Source organism: Callionymus lyra, chromosome 5, assembly GCF_982586985.1.
Source record: "Callionymus lyra chromosome 5, fCalLyr1.hap1.1, whole genome shotgun sequence".
NCBI classification, from domain to species: Eukaryota; Metazoa; Chordata; class Actinopteri; order Syngnathiformes; family Callionymidae; genus Callionymus; species Callionymus lyra.
Window position 1 is genome coordinate 22,564,970 of NC_141822.1, and position 18,503 is coordinate 22,583,472.

Consider the following 18,503-nt stretch of genomic DNA (forward strand, 5'->3'; position numbering starts at 1 on the left):
CTTAAGTGGTTATCTCCAACAACTTCTCTCGCTTGACGCTCAGACACACAACCCTGAACTTCATTTTAGACTTAAACCTCATGTTTAATCAAGACACACGAAGGCCAAGAGTTAAACCTGAACAGAAAGTTAAAGGAGGTATGGTTATTTTTTTTGGTTTTAACTGATATCAGTGCCAGACTTCTATCGGAGAAATAGTTACAGAGTTTAAAGAATGGAAAAAACAGAATTTGTTTGTTTTTTTTCCCCAAATATTAGTGTTTGTGCTGATGAAGCTTCATGAAGCATTGTCATTCATTTCAGAGTCCATAGGTGGCGCTCTCTACAATTTTTACTTTTTTGGCTCAAAGTGCGTTCAGCTGAAATGACTCCGGGAATTATTTTTAAGGGAAGAAGAAAATGTAGCCCTAATAAACTGCACCTGACTGGTTTCTAATTATTTCAGAAACGGTGCCATTATGGAGCAGAGAATCTACCCGTGACTCGTTCAGTGTGCAGAAATGTTCCAGAGCGGTACTTTGAACCTCAAGGCTCAACATGTATTCAGCGCCGCCATTGTCAGCATTTATCTGCTTTCGGTTCAACAGATCAAATCAAAAGAATCACAAAAAAATTAAACAACTACATGAGTACAGTGGCAAAAGGTTTTATCGGTCATACAGAATTGTTATATGGTTGTTAGATGAGCTGTCCCAGTGATTTGCTAGTTAAATATATTACTATAATTTCTTTCATCTTTCTGTTCAAAAGGAAAGGTTTTCATGGTTGTTTATATCAAAATATATCTGTAATGTCGTTTAGAAATGACAGTGTCTTGCTCTCTGTAGAGAAGGAAGTGACTGTTTAAAAAATATAGTGCAAAAACTGAAGATTAATTTTATTTCCGAAACATTTTCTGTTGTTGATCTTGATAAAAGATGGTCATGATCAAAGGGATGTTAAAACATCAAGAAAAAAGTTTTTAATGGCTGTACGAGTTACTGTCACCTGCTCGACAATCACGCAGAACACTTTGACGTCAACTTTCCGATGCTTCCTCAATCAAAAGCCGGCAGGCCGAAGAGCTGCGGCACAAACTCCTCCATGCTTCGGAGCCGGAGCGTCGCCTCCTGGGTGAGTTCTGGGTCAAGGTCGTCATCGGGAATCATGGCCACCTGCATTCCTGCAGCCAGCGCCGCCTTGACACCGTTGGGTGCATCCTCAAACACCAGACACTGCGCAAGGACGAGAGAGAGAAAACCAAATGATATTATCCCATAAGCCTATTAGATCAACAGGATTTCAGTGGGCCAGCTGCAGCAGAGCCGCGAGCGAAAACAAACAGTGGCAAATGGGAAACAGGAGCAGTGCTTCCTTTGTTTCCCCTCAATGTGATGATCATGTATTCCCTTTTGGCTGCTGGCCTAGCTAATGCATGCTAAGGTTTGCAGCTTAACAGCGCCACCTGCAGGTCAACCTCAATCTTTCCGTAAAGATTTTAAAATCTTCTAAACAGAAGCTTCACGTCATCAAAATCAACAAAAAAACATGTTTATTGAAATCCAATACATTTTAACGAGTAAACTTTACTAGCCTTCAGCTCATTGTGGGTTCAACTCTGACTCCTACAGTCTTCAACCTCAGTTAAAGTTTGCAATTTTTTTCCTTTTTCAAATGCACAACAATCTGTCTTCTGGTTCAATTTTACAAGACTGTGAATAGAAATTTGAGTAATTGGGTTTCTGAATCTGATAAGAAACAAGAATACATGCAAAGAATACTGCAATAATATTAATGTTGTGTTGATAAAGCTTCAGGATGCAGGGTCCTTTCTTTAAAAATTCGCCAGGTGGCGCTATCTGCAGTAAAATATTTTTGCTTTGCCAGCTATTAAAACCATATATAATTTTAAAACTGAGGGATACCTTTAAAACCACATCGCTCCAAAATACCTCTGCTTTTATGTTTTCAAAATCTTCCACGCTTTATACAGATGCGTGTTGACACATTTGATGAAGTAAAAACAAGCGTTCACTAATGCGTAAAGTGACACACTATACAAGAGTTCTTAAATTATAAGGTGTCTAAATCTTCCTCCAGTTCAACACAAAATTTAAAAACCTCAACATGGACTCAATGTGTTTTCATTTGAAAAGATAATATGTAAAATACTTCTTAATTGCTCCCTCTATGGGGAAATTAGAGAATTTTATCATGATATTCTGATATATATATATATATTTTTTTTTAATATTTACAACCATTGGTGAGCGCCGGCCAAATTAAGTCAGCTAAACGGCCGCAAATGGCCCCTGTGACAGATTTTGGATATGTCTGCTTTAACCATAACAATAACAAACAATGATCATTTCCAATTGCACCACAAAATGTTCCTACAAATTCATGAACCACCAGACATTGACTCCCAGAGCGACTTTACTTTGAAATGTCTTTGAAAACCGCCGTCATTTGTACGATGGAATGAAATGAAAGTGTAATCCTGCAACACTCTGAGGCTAATTGCTATTTGAAAAAGTGATCTATGCAAACAATATCAGCAAGGACGTTGCAACATCTGCAGTAAATTAACATGGCTGAACCTTCAGTGGAAGGTTAATCACTTTTCAGTATCCAATAATTCTATCAGCGGCGTGTCGCACAGGAAGAAGGGCACGCTGACAGCTAAAAAAGTGACCATCCAATATGGAAAGTACTTTAATGTTGACGTTGAGTTATAAAATAATGGATTTGGGGATTTCATCCTCTCAAGTCTGCACAATGTTCTTTGGTCATGTTGTGACCTCGGTGAGGAATTAAAGAAGGAGAATCCCTCAAAGGTTTTGGCAGCCGTTTTTGGCAATGGTAGGAAAAGCTATCCGAAGAAATGTGGTCATTTGAAACCTCTCTCCTAATGACACCTGGAACAACCCTCGACTTTGGTCCATGATCATAAAGGATTCGTATCAGTGAGGCCTTCTCAGGTTGTTAATAGAAGTGTGTAGAGACCTTTTGGCACATTTTTATGACATGACATTACGGCAGTATTGTTAAAGATGATTTTAAAAGCTGCACCGTTTTGTGTTTTTTAAATGAATGTTAATACAGTAAAAGAATATTACAGGGAAATATGTATGCTTTAGTTTCATATGAATAAAAGTCACTTAAAAAAGAGAGAAATCTTGTAAGCCGTTTTTAACTTGTGCTCAAAAAGTATTTCCATTGTGATTATAATAACTATGAATTGTGTGCATTTCAGAGATTTATGAAAAATCTTCAATAATTATTATTTCAATAAAATTATTTTGGAAATTAAACCTGGTAAGAACAGGGGACAATACACAAACACACAGTGTTGTTAATGGATATAGCACATTTTCAGTTGATCTCAAGATTGTGGTTTATAGTTGCTAGATAACACATCAGCAACATGTTTTAATTTAAAAAATATAACCAGAGTCCAAACTTTCCTGGCAGGCGTTATATTGACCACAGTTTTAAAAATGTAAATCTTGAAAGTACTTGTAAAAATGTTTACAACTATACACGGTACCAAAATTAAAATACTTTCAAATAATAAAAAAGAGAAAGCCTTTAATGTCGGAGAGGACGAGATGTTAAATGTAAATAAACCCAACTTGACCAAAGCTATATTACCCGTCTAAAAAACTTAAATTAAATGAAACAAAGTCACACTTCAATGTTTTTTTTAAGAGTTACCATCTAGTCTTGGGAAAGAGAGCATTATTTTTAATTACACACAAGATGAAAAGATCAGGGTGGATGTTTCCCATTCATTCAGGTAACAAAAAAAAAAAAAAAAACTATTTCAGATTGACAAAGGAAGCGGCAGTGAAATGAGCCAACAGTACTACAGCCAGCGGTCGCCGACAGCCGGGTTTCCGGGAAAGCCTAGAGTCACTTGTTTGTCTCGATGCTTAGGTGGAACAAAGGCTCCTTTCTCCAATCTCTTTAAACCTTAATTGACTTTTGTGATGTCACTAAGCTGGAAACTGGAGGATGTTTAACAATGAAGGCGGAAACACTCGTGTACAATGGAGAGCGCTTGCTAATTCCCTTGATTGGGAACAATTATAACTGGTAATTACCCAATGAGCTAGCGGAATGACCCTTTAATCTGCTTCCAATGTGCCTCATTGAAACAGATGAAAATAGGCACAGATGCATAGCAGCTGAACGTGGATTGTTAGCCGGGGTGAATTGCCGATAGAAGTAGGAGTGATGAGACAAATCTCTTCTTTATAGCAGCAAGGACGACAACATTGCCTGTGCATGAACTGAGATAAGACACGGGAGCTAAGTACATAAACTGCCAATGGACGGCAATTCCTCACCGAATCATCATGTTGCAGCTGGACTGCTTTCAAGAAAGACTGCAACCTTGAAATCCTATGAGGTTTGTCACCAGTACGTTCTTCTTCAAGATAAATGACAAACACAATATTTAGCAGTGCTATGAGTACCAAACATGTATGATCACTTACCTACACTTTTCTAGACAGACTTGAGAAAGCGCATTGTATAAGAGAAGGTTTAGGTAAAAGTTTATTCAACCTTTTTAGCTGTATCCATTCTGTATTAAAGGGACTCTATCCTGATAATTTAGGAGGCCTTTAAAATCCCATTGAACCCTCCTGGAGCAGTTAAGTGTAGGGCATTCAAGGGCAACTCAAGACTTTGAATTAAAAGAAAATACATTTTCTGGAACAATTGGTTTCATTTTGAACAGGCTCATGGAGTAGAACTCTCACTCTCTTCAAACACTGGATATGAGCCGGAAATAAAGGTGTTCAATCATCCACGGTGATGCTATAATAAAATACTCAAAATACTGTGAAATTTTTCCCAGAAGAAAATAAAGGTCTGGACTCAACACCTGTAAACAGTGTAATAGTGAGCTCATGTCTAAATAAAAATGTTATACTTAAAAGAAGTTTAGAAGAAAATTAGAAGATTAGTTTTACCTGTGGATTTGTAAATTACACCCCAGCTCTGTGGTATTATAAGTATATTCGCACAGGATAAGCGACGTCTGTAAAATCGTCGGTTTTACTGACATTACCGGATATGTCGTCACATCCGCTTCTACTGCAGTTACAAGATGGCTGCGCCCGTTGTACTAATAATGTAAACACATTACAAAAGTAGGCACTCGAGTCGAGACAAGCCACTAAATTTAATATCTGTATGGAGCAGGCACGATACCAACACATTTTCAAATCTATGGCGCACAACAATAGGGTGTGGGAGCGGATTTACGCAGAGCAATAATAAACAAACAAACACCGGGATGCAGATTCGCACTGGACTAGTATCATCACCCAACGCCTGTTTGAGGCGAAATACAGTAGGTCATTTGCGGCGGAATTATTACATTACTAATCACAGATGTTGTACATTTGCATGGGATTAAATCTCCGACATTCAATCGCCTTTGGTCCACTGAGGTAGTGCAAAAATAATTGTTTGGGTGGTGTTGATACTTTTGAAAATGAGTATCGTACCCATGCGCAACATTGTAGTTTAAATACTTGTTGGAGTTTCGATACTTTTGATAACCCTAAACACCACATTCACATAGGTACATGATACAGTGCAAGTGTAGTTACAGATCCCTGTCAGATTAGTTGTGCTACAACTGTACTTAATCAAAGCTTTACATTTAGAGCGAGCCACAGACGTGTACAGTGGGTACAATGTATTCCCATTTTTAAAATAAAACGTTTGTAAATTATTGTGAGAGCCAGATGCCGGAGTTCTTAAAACAAATCTCATGCCTCTCTAAATGAGCTGAAAAACTGCAAATTTGGCATTTCTTTATGAACGTCCATCAGTTCTGTAAACTAGCTAAACAAATTTCTGCAGAACTTTTAAAGGGATGCAATTTTTGGCTAAAACCAAAAATAGAAAATTAGTTCACGATCATTTTTACTAAGCTGTATCGAAACACTTCCACACCGCAGACAAGTTACCCGTTTCCAGGTGAGCTGGCTACAGTTTTTACTTCCTTCCTCATAATATCTTGTTATGGGGATTTTTTGGTGAATCCCTACTTTCAAATAAACATGAAGCTGATATGTAGTTGTTGCCGTTCTTGGAAGGTATGGATGCGAATTGTTGAGAATTGTGCAGCATTTATGTCTCTGAGGAAAAAACTATGAAGAACTGCAGTGCCCACAGGTCCCTCTTTTAAAGAAAAAAAAAGGTGGCATGGAAAATTTACAACTTGTCCTCCGGCCAACAGCCACACACATGCAAGATTCATCAGAGCAACTGAATCTGGACTCACAGTATACCCGTGTCGGAGCAGAACACAGGGAAGAAGGATGACGCCGCTGGATGTTACATACATCTTTTGTTCAGCCAGCAAGCCAACATATTTAAGAGGACTGAGGTGAATGATTGTCAAGAGCAAAGCTTTTGTTTTCAAGCATAGAAAGATTGCGTTTTATTCAGGGTATTTCATATTAATTGCCTCCATAAAAAGAGAGCGAATAGAAGTTGCTATAGGCAACTGCACAGTATATCGTGTCATGTCACAAACAGGCTTCAGGTATCAACTCCAATTCGTTGTTGGTAATTTGTCATTACTAACAAGTGCCAGAGAATGTCCTTCTGTTCCACACAGCATTAGAATACCAACTAATTTTGGCCCCGAGTGAAGTGTGGCAGATTGACTGACTCATTTACCATGCAACACCAACAACAGGAACTCGCCTCAAGCTCGAGTGTGGACATGTTTTTTTTACACAAATCCAGCCATTAACACCGCAACAAGAAGGCAGTGTGCATGCGTTTGATAACAGGGACATAAACATGAAACTTAAGTTCTCACAACAGTAGACACAAGTGCGAATGTCTTTAGACATTGAATTTTGACCCAGTATAATTGAAATAAAATGATTCATATATGCCCATTTTCTACTCATTTCAACTCCGGTTAAAACATATCCAATAAAACCTTATCTCCCTGATTGACTCCCAGCACATTACTCTACTCGGAGTCGAACAGGAAAAGAAAGATCATCGCGCATGCGCACATCTCGTGTGTGGTAGTGAGTGAGTAAGTGGCACTGACAGATTGTAAGCCACATTTTCTAAATGATGCGGGCGCCTGGGGCTTCGGGGGCGTGAAATGTGTAACATTTCATCTTCTCAGTTCTGGAGAGCAGAAATAAAGCCGGTGTGATGGACGGACTCTCACAATGGAGTATGTTTTAGCATAGTTGCCATCAAAGGTCTCTCACATACAGTATGACCTCAATCGAGGTGAAGACTTTCTCTCGCCCAAGGCCGGGCTCTAAAGAAGGTATACATCCCATTAACACAGAGGACATGTTATAAATGGTTTGACAGATATGTAATAAATGTCTAAAAAACTCCAAACACATATTTATCACCGTGATCTAATGCTTGACAAATCATATGGCCCTTGATCTCTGGTACAACTGAAGTACCAGCTTGGCTACATGAACAAAACCAATTGACTATCATGTGCCAGGCATGTTGCACTACACTTAGCTGATATCTAATACTACCAAGGGAAAGTGAACTTCTGAAATCACTTTAATTGATTTATTGTAGGCCAGGCTGTTCAACTTTGTTCAGAGTACTTATTTTACTTGTTGCCACCAGAACTGCCTCATTGTATGGTTGCCTATAAGTGGCTTTCATTGTTAAATTACAAAACATGAATTCTTTAATACTATGAAATAAACAAGTTACCCACAAAAAGAAAAACAACAATTCATGAAAAAAGTCACTCAATAATAATCAACATAGATAGAAGTTAAAACACATTTTAAGACCTTATTTTAACTGGAAACTGGTGTTAAAACCATGAAAACACGATCATAATGTATCCATAAAACATTTTCTATATATTTATAAACGGCAAACATCAAGTTGTTTTGTCAAGAGTAATTTCACTGGTAAAATATTTTCTTTTCATACATCTAATAAGAAAATATGGTTAAAGTGCAAGTACTAAATTTCATAATGTTTTTGTTGAATGCACAATTTGTCAGCTGTAATGAAAATGAAAATGATAACAGCTAAAGCAATGAGCATGAATCAAACTGAACATGCTCATTTCAGTTAAGCGTAGATGAATAAATAAAAAGAAGTTGTATTTGTTGTCTATTCAGTTCTAATAGTCAGACATGACATCAGTTTTAACTTAAAATACAATTCAATCTTGACATATGGAGCTTTTATTTTGTGTCGAATATGGGTAATGGATGTTGTATATATATATAAATATAAAACATAGTTACACACTTATTACAACATACACAAAAATAGAAAATCTAGCATAATGACATATTAATAGCAAACAATGCATGGTGAAACATTTACTGCACAACAAATTTGCAATGCTACAATATTAGTGAGCCCACTGCAGTTATAACAATGCACAGGACCGACATTATTTTCAACATATATAAAGGACAAAAAAAAGCTTCAAGTCAAAACAAGTCTACAAATCTCTTAGCTACCCAGGCGTCCTATTGCTTTTTCCAAAGTAGGCCCCACAGCCAGCTTACCCACACATTTGTGGACTGTGATAAAGCATCCAGAGTAAGGGAAAGAGCTGTGCATATGGATGCATACGCAAGTGAAGGCAAGCATACGCTAGACTTGATAAGACTCCTGCTGAAAGCAGCAAAGTGTGGGCTAAGTGGTTTGAAATCAACTCGACCATCACTGCACTTAAACCCATTCACTGCACAGAAATATTTTGTCTGAGTTTATTCCAAAAAGCTTAGTGTGTTGAATATTTTATAAAAGGTATAAGATGTGTGTCCTGAGCATTTGAACCCGTACAGGAGAGTAGTCTCATCATCCTAAGCAAACATCTTAAGTTCATTCAAGTTCATTTTCATCGGCCTTGTATAACAATGAATGAATCATTGCACATCCGTCACAGCCTCCGTTTCACTCTCAGCAACAGCTGGAAGTAACTAGGTTTGAATAGAAAATTGGAAAACTCTCCTGACTTACTGACATATTTCAAATTTTGAATTCTTCCTCTCCAAGATGCAGTAAGTCCTTCATCATGACCATTTTAAGTTATTACTTAATAAAGCCCCCCCCCGTCTGAAATCTCGGCGAATGAGAGGTTACAAGGGGAGAGTCCATTATGACGTAATAATGAACTTCACTACTCCTCCAGCCAGCTTTAATGACGCCCCGCTTTGTTTATACAATGAGTCCCTTGGAGGTGGAGACTTCCTGGATCGATGACGCGTGGTGGCAAACCTTGTTGCTTTCCCAATCACAGCAGAGTGGGTCTGGTTTGGGTAAACAAAATTTGATCTCAGAAAAATGTGTTTTTATAATATGATTACTAGTGGTATATAGAGAGCATGCATGTCTTTTTAACCAACATAAAGAATAAAATAAATACCATCTATATCTAATTGAGTGTAGCGAGATGAGCCTAATATAGTCCATTTTAATTAGTAATTTCTGTAAATGTAAATACAATCTTACTCAATTCTAAGGCTCACTAGGGGAGCGTGGAGAGAAGAAAAAAAAGAGCTGGACTAAGCAGACATTTAGAAAGAAGCTCTGATCACGGTAATATTGATGTTGCCTTCTTAACTCAGTCCACTGCCTTGGCACCTCTGGGCTAGTGTGCATTGAGCGAGCATCAGCGTGGAATGTGCACTGATCAGTAATGGACCAATTTAATATTCAGATGGAATATTTCACGTTATAATTGTGCCCCGATTTGAATATCTGGAATACAAAACCTCCCCAGGTGTAATGCCATGTATGATTAATGGCAGGGGGAGAACACTCTTCTTCACTGTTCGCAGTGGAAACATGAACTTGCTCCCTTTCATGTTTCATTTATCTTATTCAAGCCGCTGAACAGAACTGCAGAAAGGGAGAAAAAAAAAATACCGTCTCGTCACCGGTGTTACTTTTGATTGGTGAATAATGTGTGCAGAGGAGCATGTGGAGCGATCTTTTCACTTGTGGTTAGCCAAAACGAAGCGTTGCTCATAGGTGCAACACAAAACTGCGGCAGCTCCAGCTTATATATTTAAGAATGCTATCATTGACTAGAATGAGATTCTGGTTTGTTTGTTTTCGTGTAGCTCGTCTAAATAATTCGAAAATGAACATATTCTCTTAGAAAGTTAACATCAGGTCTATATAGAAATCTATGAGTTATATAATATTAATAAGTATTATATGCTTTAAAAGACCAATCAATGTCCACTTCAGTCTGTGTTGGGGTGGAAATGTGTCCAAGAGGAGTGTCAACAGGTTGGACAGGTTGATCAGGAGGGCTGGTTCTGTGGTTGGAATGAAGCTGGACTCACTGGTGACAGTTGCTGAGAGGATATCATTGAACAAACTACTGTCCATCATGGATGATGACAGTCATCCTCTGAACACTGTCATCAGTGAGCAGAGAAGCAGAATGAGTGCACGAATGCTCCTACCCAGGTGCAAAACAAATAGACTCAGGGACTCATTCATCCCTCGGGCTATTAAATTGTACAATTCTGAGTTCGGGGGCAGGAGTGGAGTGAAAGTATCTGGATGTTCTGTTCCATGTTAGTCTCTGTATCTTTGTCTTTGTTGTTTTTCTTTCCTTGACCTATGTCCTTTGTCTTTGTCTTTAGACTTAGATTGTGTCATCTTGTTCTTCCTCTTTATGTTCTTCTTATTTTATTTTTTATGTATTATTTTTTATTGTTTATGAAAAATTGCTGGCTATTGGTAAAAAACAATTTCCCAAAGGAGACCTCCTGAGGGATCAATAAAGTTTTACCTTACCTTACCTTACCTTACCTTCAGTATATCCAATATATTAAGTATACTTGTGCATTCATTGTGGAAACAATATTCTTTTACAAGGATAATGATCCCATTTGAAGGCTGACAACTTAAGAACAATTATACCAACACAAAAAGGTAACTTGCAAACAAAAACAGTTGGTGATAAGAAATCCAATAAACGGTAATAACAAAAAAAATGTAACCACTATAATACCTGTAAGGAATAAATAACACGTATGCAATCATTTGACATCCTTCGTTTTTATACGACAATTATTTGAGAAAGATTAAGTATTTAATACATAAAATAAAATGTAGTAACATACACGTATGCACTCACACACGAACAGTACATCACTCAAGTTACCTCTAAGACGTACGTGTGTGTCCCAAAGAAAAAGTATCGCTCTCTGATCCACGACATCGGATATCTTTTGCATAACAATGGTGGCCAATTAAAAACCAGTACCAGAACTTTTTAACTGGACTCAAGAAACAGGATGATAAAATAAAATGTCGACTCAATTAAACCAGAAAATGTTTACTAAAACTACTCTGATCCAACTACGTTTGTCATCAAAAATTATGCGTGTACTGAAATCCTGTTGAACTGAAACATAAATAAATTGTGATTCATATGAGTTATACAGTGTCGGTCTACTTTCGTGTAATCGAATGAACACACTGCATCACAAAATCCAAACACCCACTGTGTTACCCGGCATCCCTGCTTCGAGATGCGTTAGGAAGCTGTTAATTAGAGGTAGGAAAGCCTGTGGGAGATCTTTAGTTTATCTACAGTTGGCCCAGTTGGTAAACCTATTTTTAAAATGCAGGACTTTGTTATGTAAAATAATTGTCCATGTGAATTCCTAGGTTTAGAAATGATCCCAAGAACCTTGAAGACTAAACACTGCCAACAATTGTGCAACAAGGTATTGTATTGTTATCAATAATAAGCAGCTAAATGACAGCGGAGTGGGTGAAACCGGGATGTTTCATTACCAGCTTCTACTTATCTGCCTCTCCACCTCTTAGCTTTAGAGTCTGTCTGTGTTCCATCTCTCCCTCCTCCTCCTCCACCTCCTCCTCTGCTCTGTCACAGAGTGGGAGCCACAGATTGACGCATCATCATTCGTTATTCCACTGAACACTCTGTCGATTCCCCCTCTGAGCCGCAGTTTCATATCTCATCAAGAAAAATGGCAGCTCTAACGTCAGCTGGCTCCAGATTAAGAACAAAATCAGGGGCTCTGAGTCATAGACAGACCTATTGCTGAAAAGATGTTTGAAGTAGAAGAAATGGTTGAAAGCATACATCCATATTTAATAGCAAAACTATACTTTAGACAAGCATGAAATGAATGTGCTGTTATTTAATTGGCAAAAATGAATAAGTGGAAAATAAAGTTTGTTCTTTACAAGGGTTTTAAACATGCGGTTGAGGATTGATGAAAGTAGGTCAGGCTGCAAACAACCTGTATCTGTTTCTTCTAAAGAGATATTTGGCAGCTATTTTCAGCTGAATCGAACTGACGTCAGACCTTTTCACACAATGAAACTCCAGAGAGGAAGAAAAAGCCAATGGCAGGGGAAAAACAAAAGCAAATATGGTTGATACGTTTGCTTAAAATTCAAATGTATTCTGAGGTTAAATCAATTGATCTTTGCAATGTTTTGTCCGGCAACACTATGATCTGCTTTTTATTTCCAGATCCACCACCGTTCTCTTGAAAGACTTGTTCGTTTTTTTATTATATCCAATTGATGAGTAACGATAAAACACGTCTTCCAAGGAGTCTTTAAAGTCTGTTCCTTCAAGAGGAATGCAATATCACCAAACAATGGTCAATTCAGCTCCCAGACATGGTGGCACACCAGCTGACAGCATGAGTACTCAAATCCTACCACTTCTATTTTAATACACTTAATGTTTGGGGTCGCTATTTACTGGCCAAAGACAGCATAATAATTCTCCATTTGTCTACATAAGCAACTTTATAATGCAGCACACCCTGCGAAAAAATGCTTTAAATATAAATAGGTTCTTGGATGGATCAAATTGGAATTTCAACCATGATAGTATGAAACCAAACTGCTTTCTGGGTTTTAGGAACGAAGCCACAACAACTTTCACAAAGCAAGGTTATGACAATGTCTTGAAAAACACTTTCTGAAAAGGCTACAACAAAAACAGAAAAGCGGAAGCTTCAACTCCGTGTATCTGTGGTGAAGGACTTTCAGGACTCTCGTAGTTTCTATGAGCACAATCTGGCCTATTCTATTCGGAATCTGGAGATGTGGCCACAGTCTCAAATCAGCACACAACCAGATATAGGGTATGAGCCCAATCTGGCCTCTCAAAGTTAGATCAGGTATCCGAGAAAAAGTGCCGATCTGTTGAGCCGATCTAGGCACTGTAGCTCTACGTTTTTGCTGACGTCACACCCTAGCGTCTGTCAACATAAACAATATCTTGGGAAGGACTTTACCGTCTATTATGCGGAGACGAGAGGAGTTAAAAATACAAGAAAAAGTGCTTAAATACAGCCCCTACAAATGGGACCATAAAAGTCATATTGGCATCCCTGCTCAGGGGGGTTGGACTCTAGAATTCAGCTTGCCAAGTGTGTTTTTTAAAGTCATGTTAACTATACTGATGTGCCTTATTTGTATACATTTTTTTGTTAACTTGAAAACCTTTGCTTTCAGATATTGTTCCCTGACATCTATTGTTCATTTTTATAAACATAATTGTTGCTGTAGATTTTCAAGACTGTCACCTAAGCATCCATTTGTCTATATACCAGAAGTACTTTTCTAAAGACAAAGATACATATGGGTACTTTTCCTTAAAGTTCTAATCCAAAAGTTTTAAAAGGAATATTCTAGCTTCTTTGTTTTCAGAAAAGTGTAGCTGCTACAATATATCATAAATGATTTGTTTCGTTAATTCCAATTTAATGCATTTACACTATGGGAACATAAAAACACCCACCACCAGTCCCAGAGACAGTCCCGAGTGCTGGACTAAAAGTATTGCAATATTTGCATTGAATATTAAAAAGGCTTTAAGTTATAAATGATGTTTATTTACAACTTTAATTATAGTAATTAAATAAACCTCCGTTTATTTCAGTGTATGCTTAATTTGCCTTTATCTTAAAAATGCATTTATAACTTTATCTTAACAATCACAAATAAATACAATTTACAGTAAAGTGAATTATTTAATTGGATTAGGGAAAAATGCATGAAAAAAGGACACAAAATTATATTATTTTCAAAAATCATTCAGCCCTAGTCTTGTGTTTAATTTTACGGCTGGAGTCTTAAAATTGTACATGCTGTATAACGACAATAAAAACTTGTGAATTATGGAATAAGTTAAACCCATCATTACAGAAACAATGAAAACGATATTTATAATTCAAAATACTACATATTGTACATTTAAAAAGTTAGCTAAAGAACAGATTAGTACATTTCCTTTTTACACAAACAAACAGATATATGTGATCAAGTGAAAACAACTGGACTAGGTGTACAGAGTTAGCTTAGCTAAGAATTTGACTAAATCTAAACACTAGAAAAGGTAAATGCATATAGATCCACCTTTAAATAAATCATGTTTAAATTTCAGTACTTACACTCTTTGGAGAGGCTGGAGGCTTGAATCTGCTGGCACACACCAGGAAGGAGTCGGGTTGTGGTTTGGCATTCTTTACCTCAGGATCATCTCCTATAACGATGTGGTCGAACAAGGCGAAGAAGTCTTGATGGTTGGTTGTCTTCATGGCGTAAGTTTCCCCTGCTGAACTGGTCGCCACAGCGATGGGTATGCCATGTTTTTTCAGGTGGTGGATAAGTCGCTCCACACCTTTGAATACAGATATTTTACATCCAGATGACAAATAATCAACAAGGAATGAGCAGATCGTGTGAGAGAAGACACCTTAAGATCAAAGCAAATAGCAGGCACATGCATGTTAGATAAGGGTTGTCAATCTCTACACATGTAAACAGTCGGAGGGATAATAATTCATAACCGTTTAGAATCAATAACCGTGTAAGTGTATTTTTTTTTTCTCCTCCTCTTCGGTGTTAATTTCTCACCAATATACAATACCTGCAAGGGATGCTGAGCTGCTGTTGTTTGTGTTTTGGTCATGTGATGTGGGACGCAAGACAGTGATAAAGTCTCTAAACTTTATTGACAGTGACGATGTGTTCTATGAAAATTGTTAAAAGAAAGAAACGACAAGTGCCATTGTATTCATACACAAGTGTTTATTTCAATTATACAGGTTTTAAAATTAAAATTACAAAATTAATATAGTGTGGCTATATTGAGCGGTGTGTATTACATGCTTCTTTTTGAGAAAAGTGAAGAATTTTAAGGGCACATTATAATCCGAAAAATAAAGATATGTAATTTCTCTGTTAGGTTGGCTAAAATCGAGTACCTATTTGAAGTGGGTCTGCAAGAATAAATCATTTGTGTCCGATAACTACTGGAAGGGCTTTGCTGTGATGGGATTAAAAGGTGTTTGAAAGGAGAAAAACCCCTCTAATGGTGGTTTAGCACAAATGCATTTAACTGATTACATGGAAGTTTGAAAAAGAAAATTGTAAACGTTAACACACCTATATCACACAGAGTAAATAAATCCACTCACCTGGCATTAACTTGGCAGTAGGAAATAAGTCCTCTTGAATTTTTCTGCTTTCAGCAAGAAGTTCCTCCGGTGTTAGAGGAAGCGCCAGAAGATCTGCGATCATTTTGGAAGCCTCCAGTGCCTTTTTCCCCATGACTAAGGACTTGACCTCCCATGTGTACCGCTTTCCAAACCTGTCGCATATTTGCTGGAAGGAAACTGTGTACAGTCGCTCTGTATCTGAAATCAAACAAAAAGGATAAAATAAATGGATTAAATAAACATTGATGATTACAAAGAGGAATGAGCTTTTATAAATAGATATATGTGTGCTTTTGCTGCTTCCTGGATATGGGCAGTCAATCAGCGCGGTTTCACATTTGATCATACAACCCGAAAAGCTGTCACAGCACTGTATTCCCTGTTCACCTGCGTTTGAGTTGTTTTCATCACCACTATACAACAATACTGATGACGTAGAACACACGTACCTGTTTATCAAGAACATCGAAATGTCCTGATTGACCAACTACATGCGCCACAAATCTCTGACAACATTTTCCAAGTCTCGTCAAAACACTTAGGCAAGTAAAATATTATTTGGAATCCCTATAAAAAATACAAGTTATACATTTATCTTTAAGTCTGCCAAATACATTTGAAATTGATCGATTTGCAAATTGTTTTTTCGGGTCGCTTTTACCAGCCATGTTTACTGCAATTTCACTTCTGCTAATTTGATGAATTTGAAAAACACAGTATTCAAGTGCGCTTTATGTTTCCATTACTGTATATTTCAACAACTTATGGTGTGTTTGTTCAATCTGGGCTATTAATTCTTTTTTTTATTTTATTTTTTATTTTAATTTTACGATTATAACATAAGTACGTAAGTCAGTAATTTATATTTGTAGAGCGCTTTTCCAGACCAGGGTCACAAAGCACTTAAACAATTAAAATAATACCCAATAAAATACATACTTAAAAGGTCAAGATAACACCGAGAACAACACCTTACGTTTTTTTTAAATGGGGTAAACATAAGCAAGTTATGGCATTTTAAAGATTTGATTTAACAAAAGAGTAACTAAAATATTGAGTACTGACTTAGTATTATGGAGGTCGAACCAGAAATGAGTGAATTTCCGCCTGTTTGAATGATCTATGACTTTATTCATATTTATCACAGGAAGATTATACTTATATCAGTGAAATCTTCTTTACCAGATAAATCCTATAAATCTGTTAATTTTACAATCACCTATTATAAATCCCTTTAAACAATATTCTGTGTAGGTCAAATCAAATTGCCAAAGTAAACATTAGTGGGATGAATAATAAAGAATTACGGGATTTAACGTATTTAAAAACTACATCTTGCAAACATACTTTAATTCTGCATACATTTATGCACAAAAGAGACTTTCAAATCCAGTGAAATGAAGAATAAAACTGAAATCTTTCTGCTGCGATGACATTCAGTTGCACTGAATTTTGTGTAAATATAAACATCCCTAAATCCCGTGTTTTGTACCGAAATATTGTAAATTCTCTACATGTGTGATTTACGTCAAGTTCGGCTTTTTAATAAACACTATACAGTTGTTTTGAGAGACAATTCCAGTGGAGTTCGACACTCGATGTCAAACGTTAGTATCTAACGCTCGAAGTGGATTCGAGTGTTTTTAAAGAAGTTTTGAAAAGGAAGAAGGTGTCCATAAGTACCTAACAAGAGTCCATCCATGTCAAAGATGACATGGCTCACAGGTTCGTATGTGCCGCTGCTCGCCGACATGCTGTCAAGCACTTCCGCGTTGATGACGCAAGAAAGAGGACTAAAATCATGGAAAATCATCAAGACTTGAAAAAACAACATATTTAAACTTAATTATCATTTAAACACTATTAATGTATTAAATTGATCAAATTCACGTATTTATTAATGAAAATAAAATGTGTCTTCGTTTAACACAGGTGAGCCGCGGAGCACACTGGGTAATGTAGTCAATCCAACGTTTTGGGACCTCAAAAAACAAGGACATTTATCAGACAAAACGAATGTTGCATAAAAGTTTTATTACGATCTAGCGCACATTCCTAAGACATAAAGGTGCAATTATAAGGGTTTGTAGCAGAAGTTATAACAGTTTATGGGGCAACTTACAACACGTTTGAACACAATGTTATAGCAATATTCTTACAAATATATATTTTTCATTTCAAGTCATTCTAAAGAGGTGTTTTAATTGTAACAAAATACAGTGTAAGCACTCAAAGCTCTTAAATTGATCATATACTGTAGCAATATAAATCATAATATCAATGGATTTATTATGAATTAACCTCCACTTGTTATGGGTTGCTATACGTAATTAAAAATGCATTTATTGTAAATGTTTTAATAACACAATATAACTTAATAGCAAGTATTACAGAATCTTGTTATTGTTAATAATGTTATTAGTAGTAGAAGTAGTATTACTTGTGAAAACACAGTAAAAGAATAACATTAAAGGAAAAATACAATTTAATATGCAACCAATATTTAAAGTATATAAAAGCTACCGAAATTGGGGGAGAAATACATGCACGAAAAAGTGTGGACGTTTAAATGTAAATTTCAATCTTTTTAACAGATCACATAAGGAGTAAGAGTAGTTAGAAACGTTAGACGTCCTCATGCTCAAAATGTTTTTCCAAACGATCTTTTAAGCACCTTTCTTCATGGTTTCTTTGCCTCCTTTCTCGTGCCTCTTGTTGTTTAAAGTGTCACTGTTGTGTGGGTGACATCCGGCCACTCTGAAGTACACAGAATAATCGTCACGATATATGAAGGTGAATGGACTCTCTAAGGCTGCATTTGTCAGAGATCCTGAAGGTCTCAAATGACAAAAGGATAGAATGTGTCTGACGTCACCACTCTGAAGGTGGTTGAACTATTTGGAATCCCTATTCTTACAGCGTGCACTAAGAAAAGAAAGACCTTCAAAAACAAGTGTGTTTAAATACAGTTTTGCAAATATTTTTCCTGGTCACGTGTATGTCTGA

General features: G+C 36.8%; 1 protein-coding gene across 1 annotated transcript; it reads right to left on the reverse strand.

Moving 5' to 3' along the window:
• Positions 1 to 938: 938 nt before the first annotated feature.
• On the reverse strand, positions 939 to 17,269 carry pudp (pseudouridine 5'-phosphatase). Its single transcript, XM_087792554.1, has 4 exons — positions 17,181 to 17,269; positions 15,477 to 15,695; positions 14,448 to 14,677; positions 939 to 1,214 (listed from the first exon to the last, which is right to left on the reverse strand). Exons 1-4 carry the CDS (start codon positions 17,248 to 17,250, stop codon positions 1,038 to 1,040), a joined length of 696 nt encoding a protein of 231 aa, XP_087648680.1. The 5' UTR covers positions 17,251 to 17,269; the 3' UTR covers positions 939 to 1,037.
• Positions 17,270 to 18,503: the final 1,234 nt, after the last annotated feature.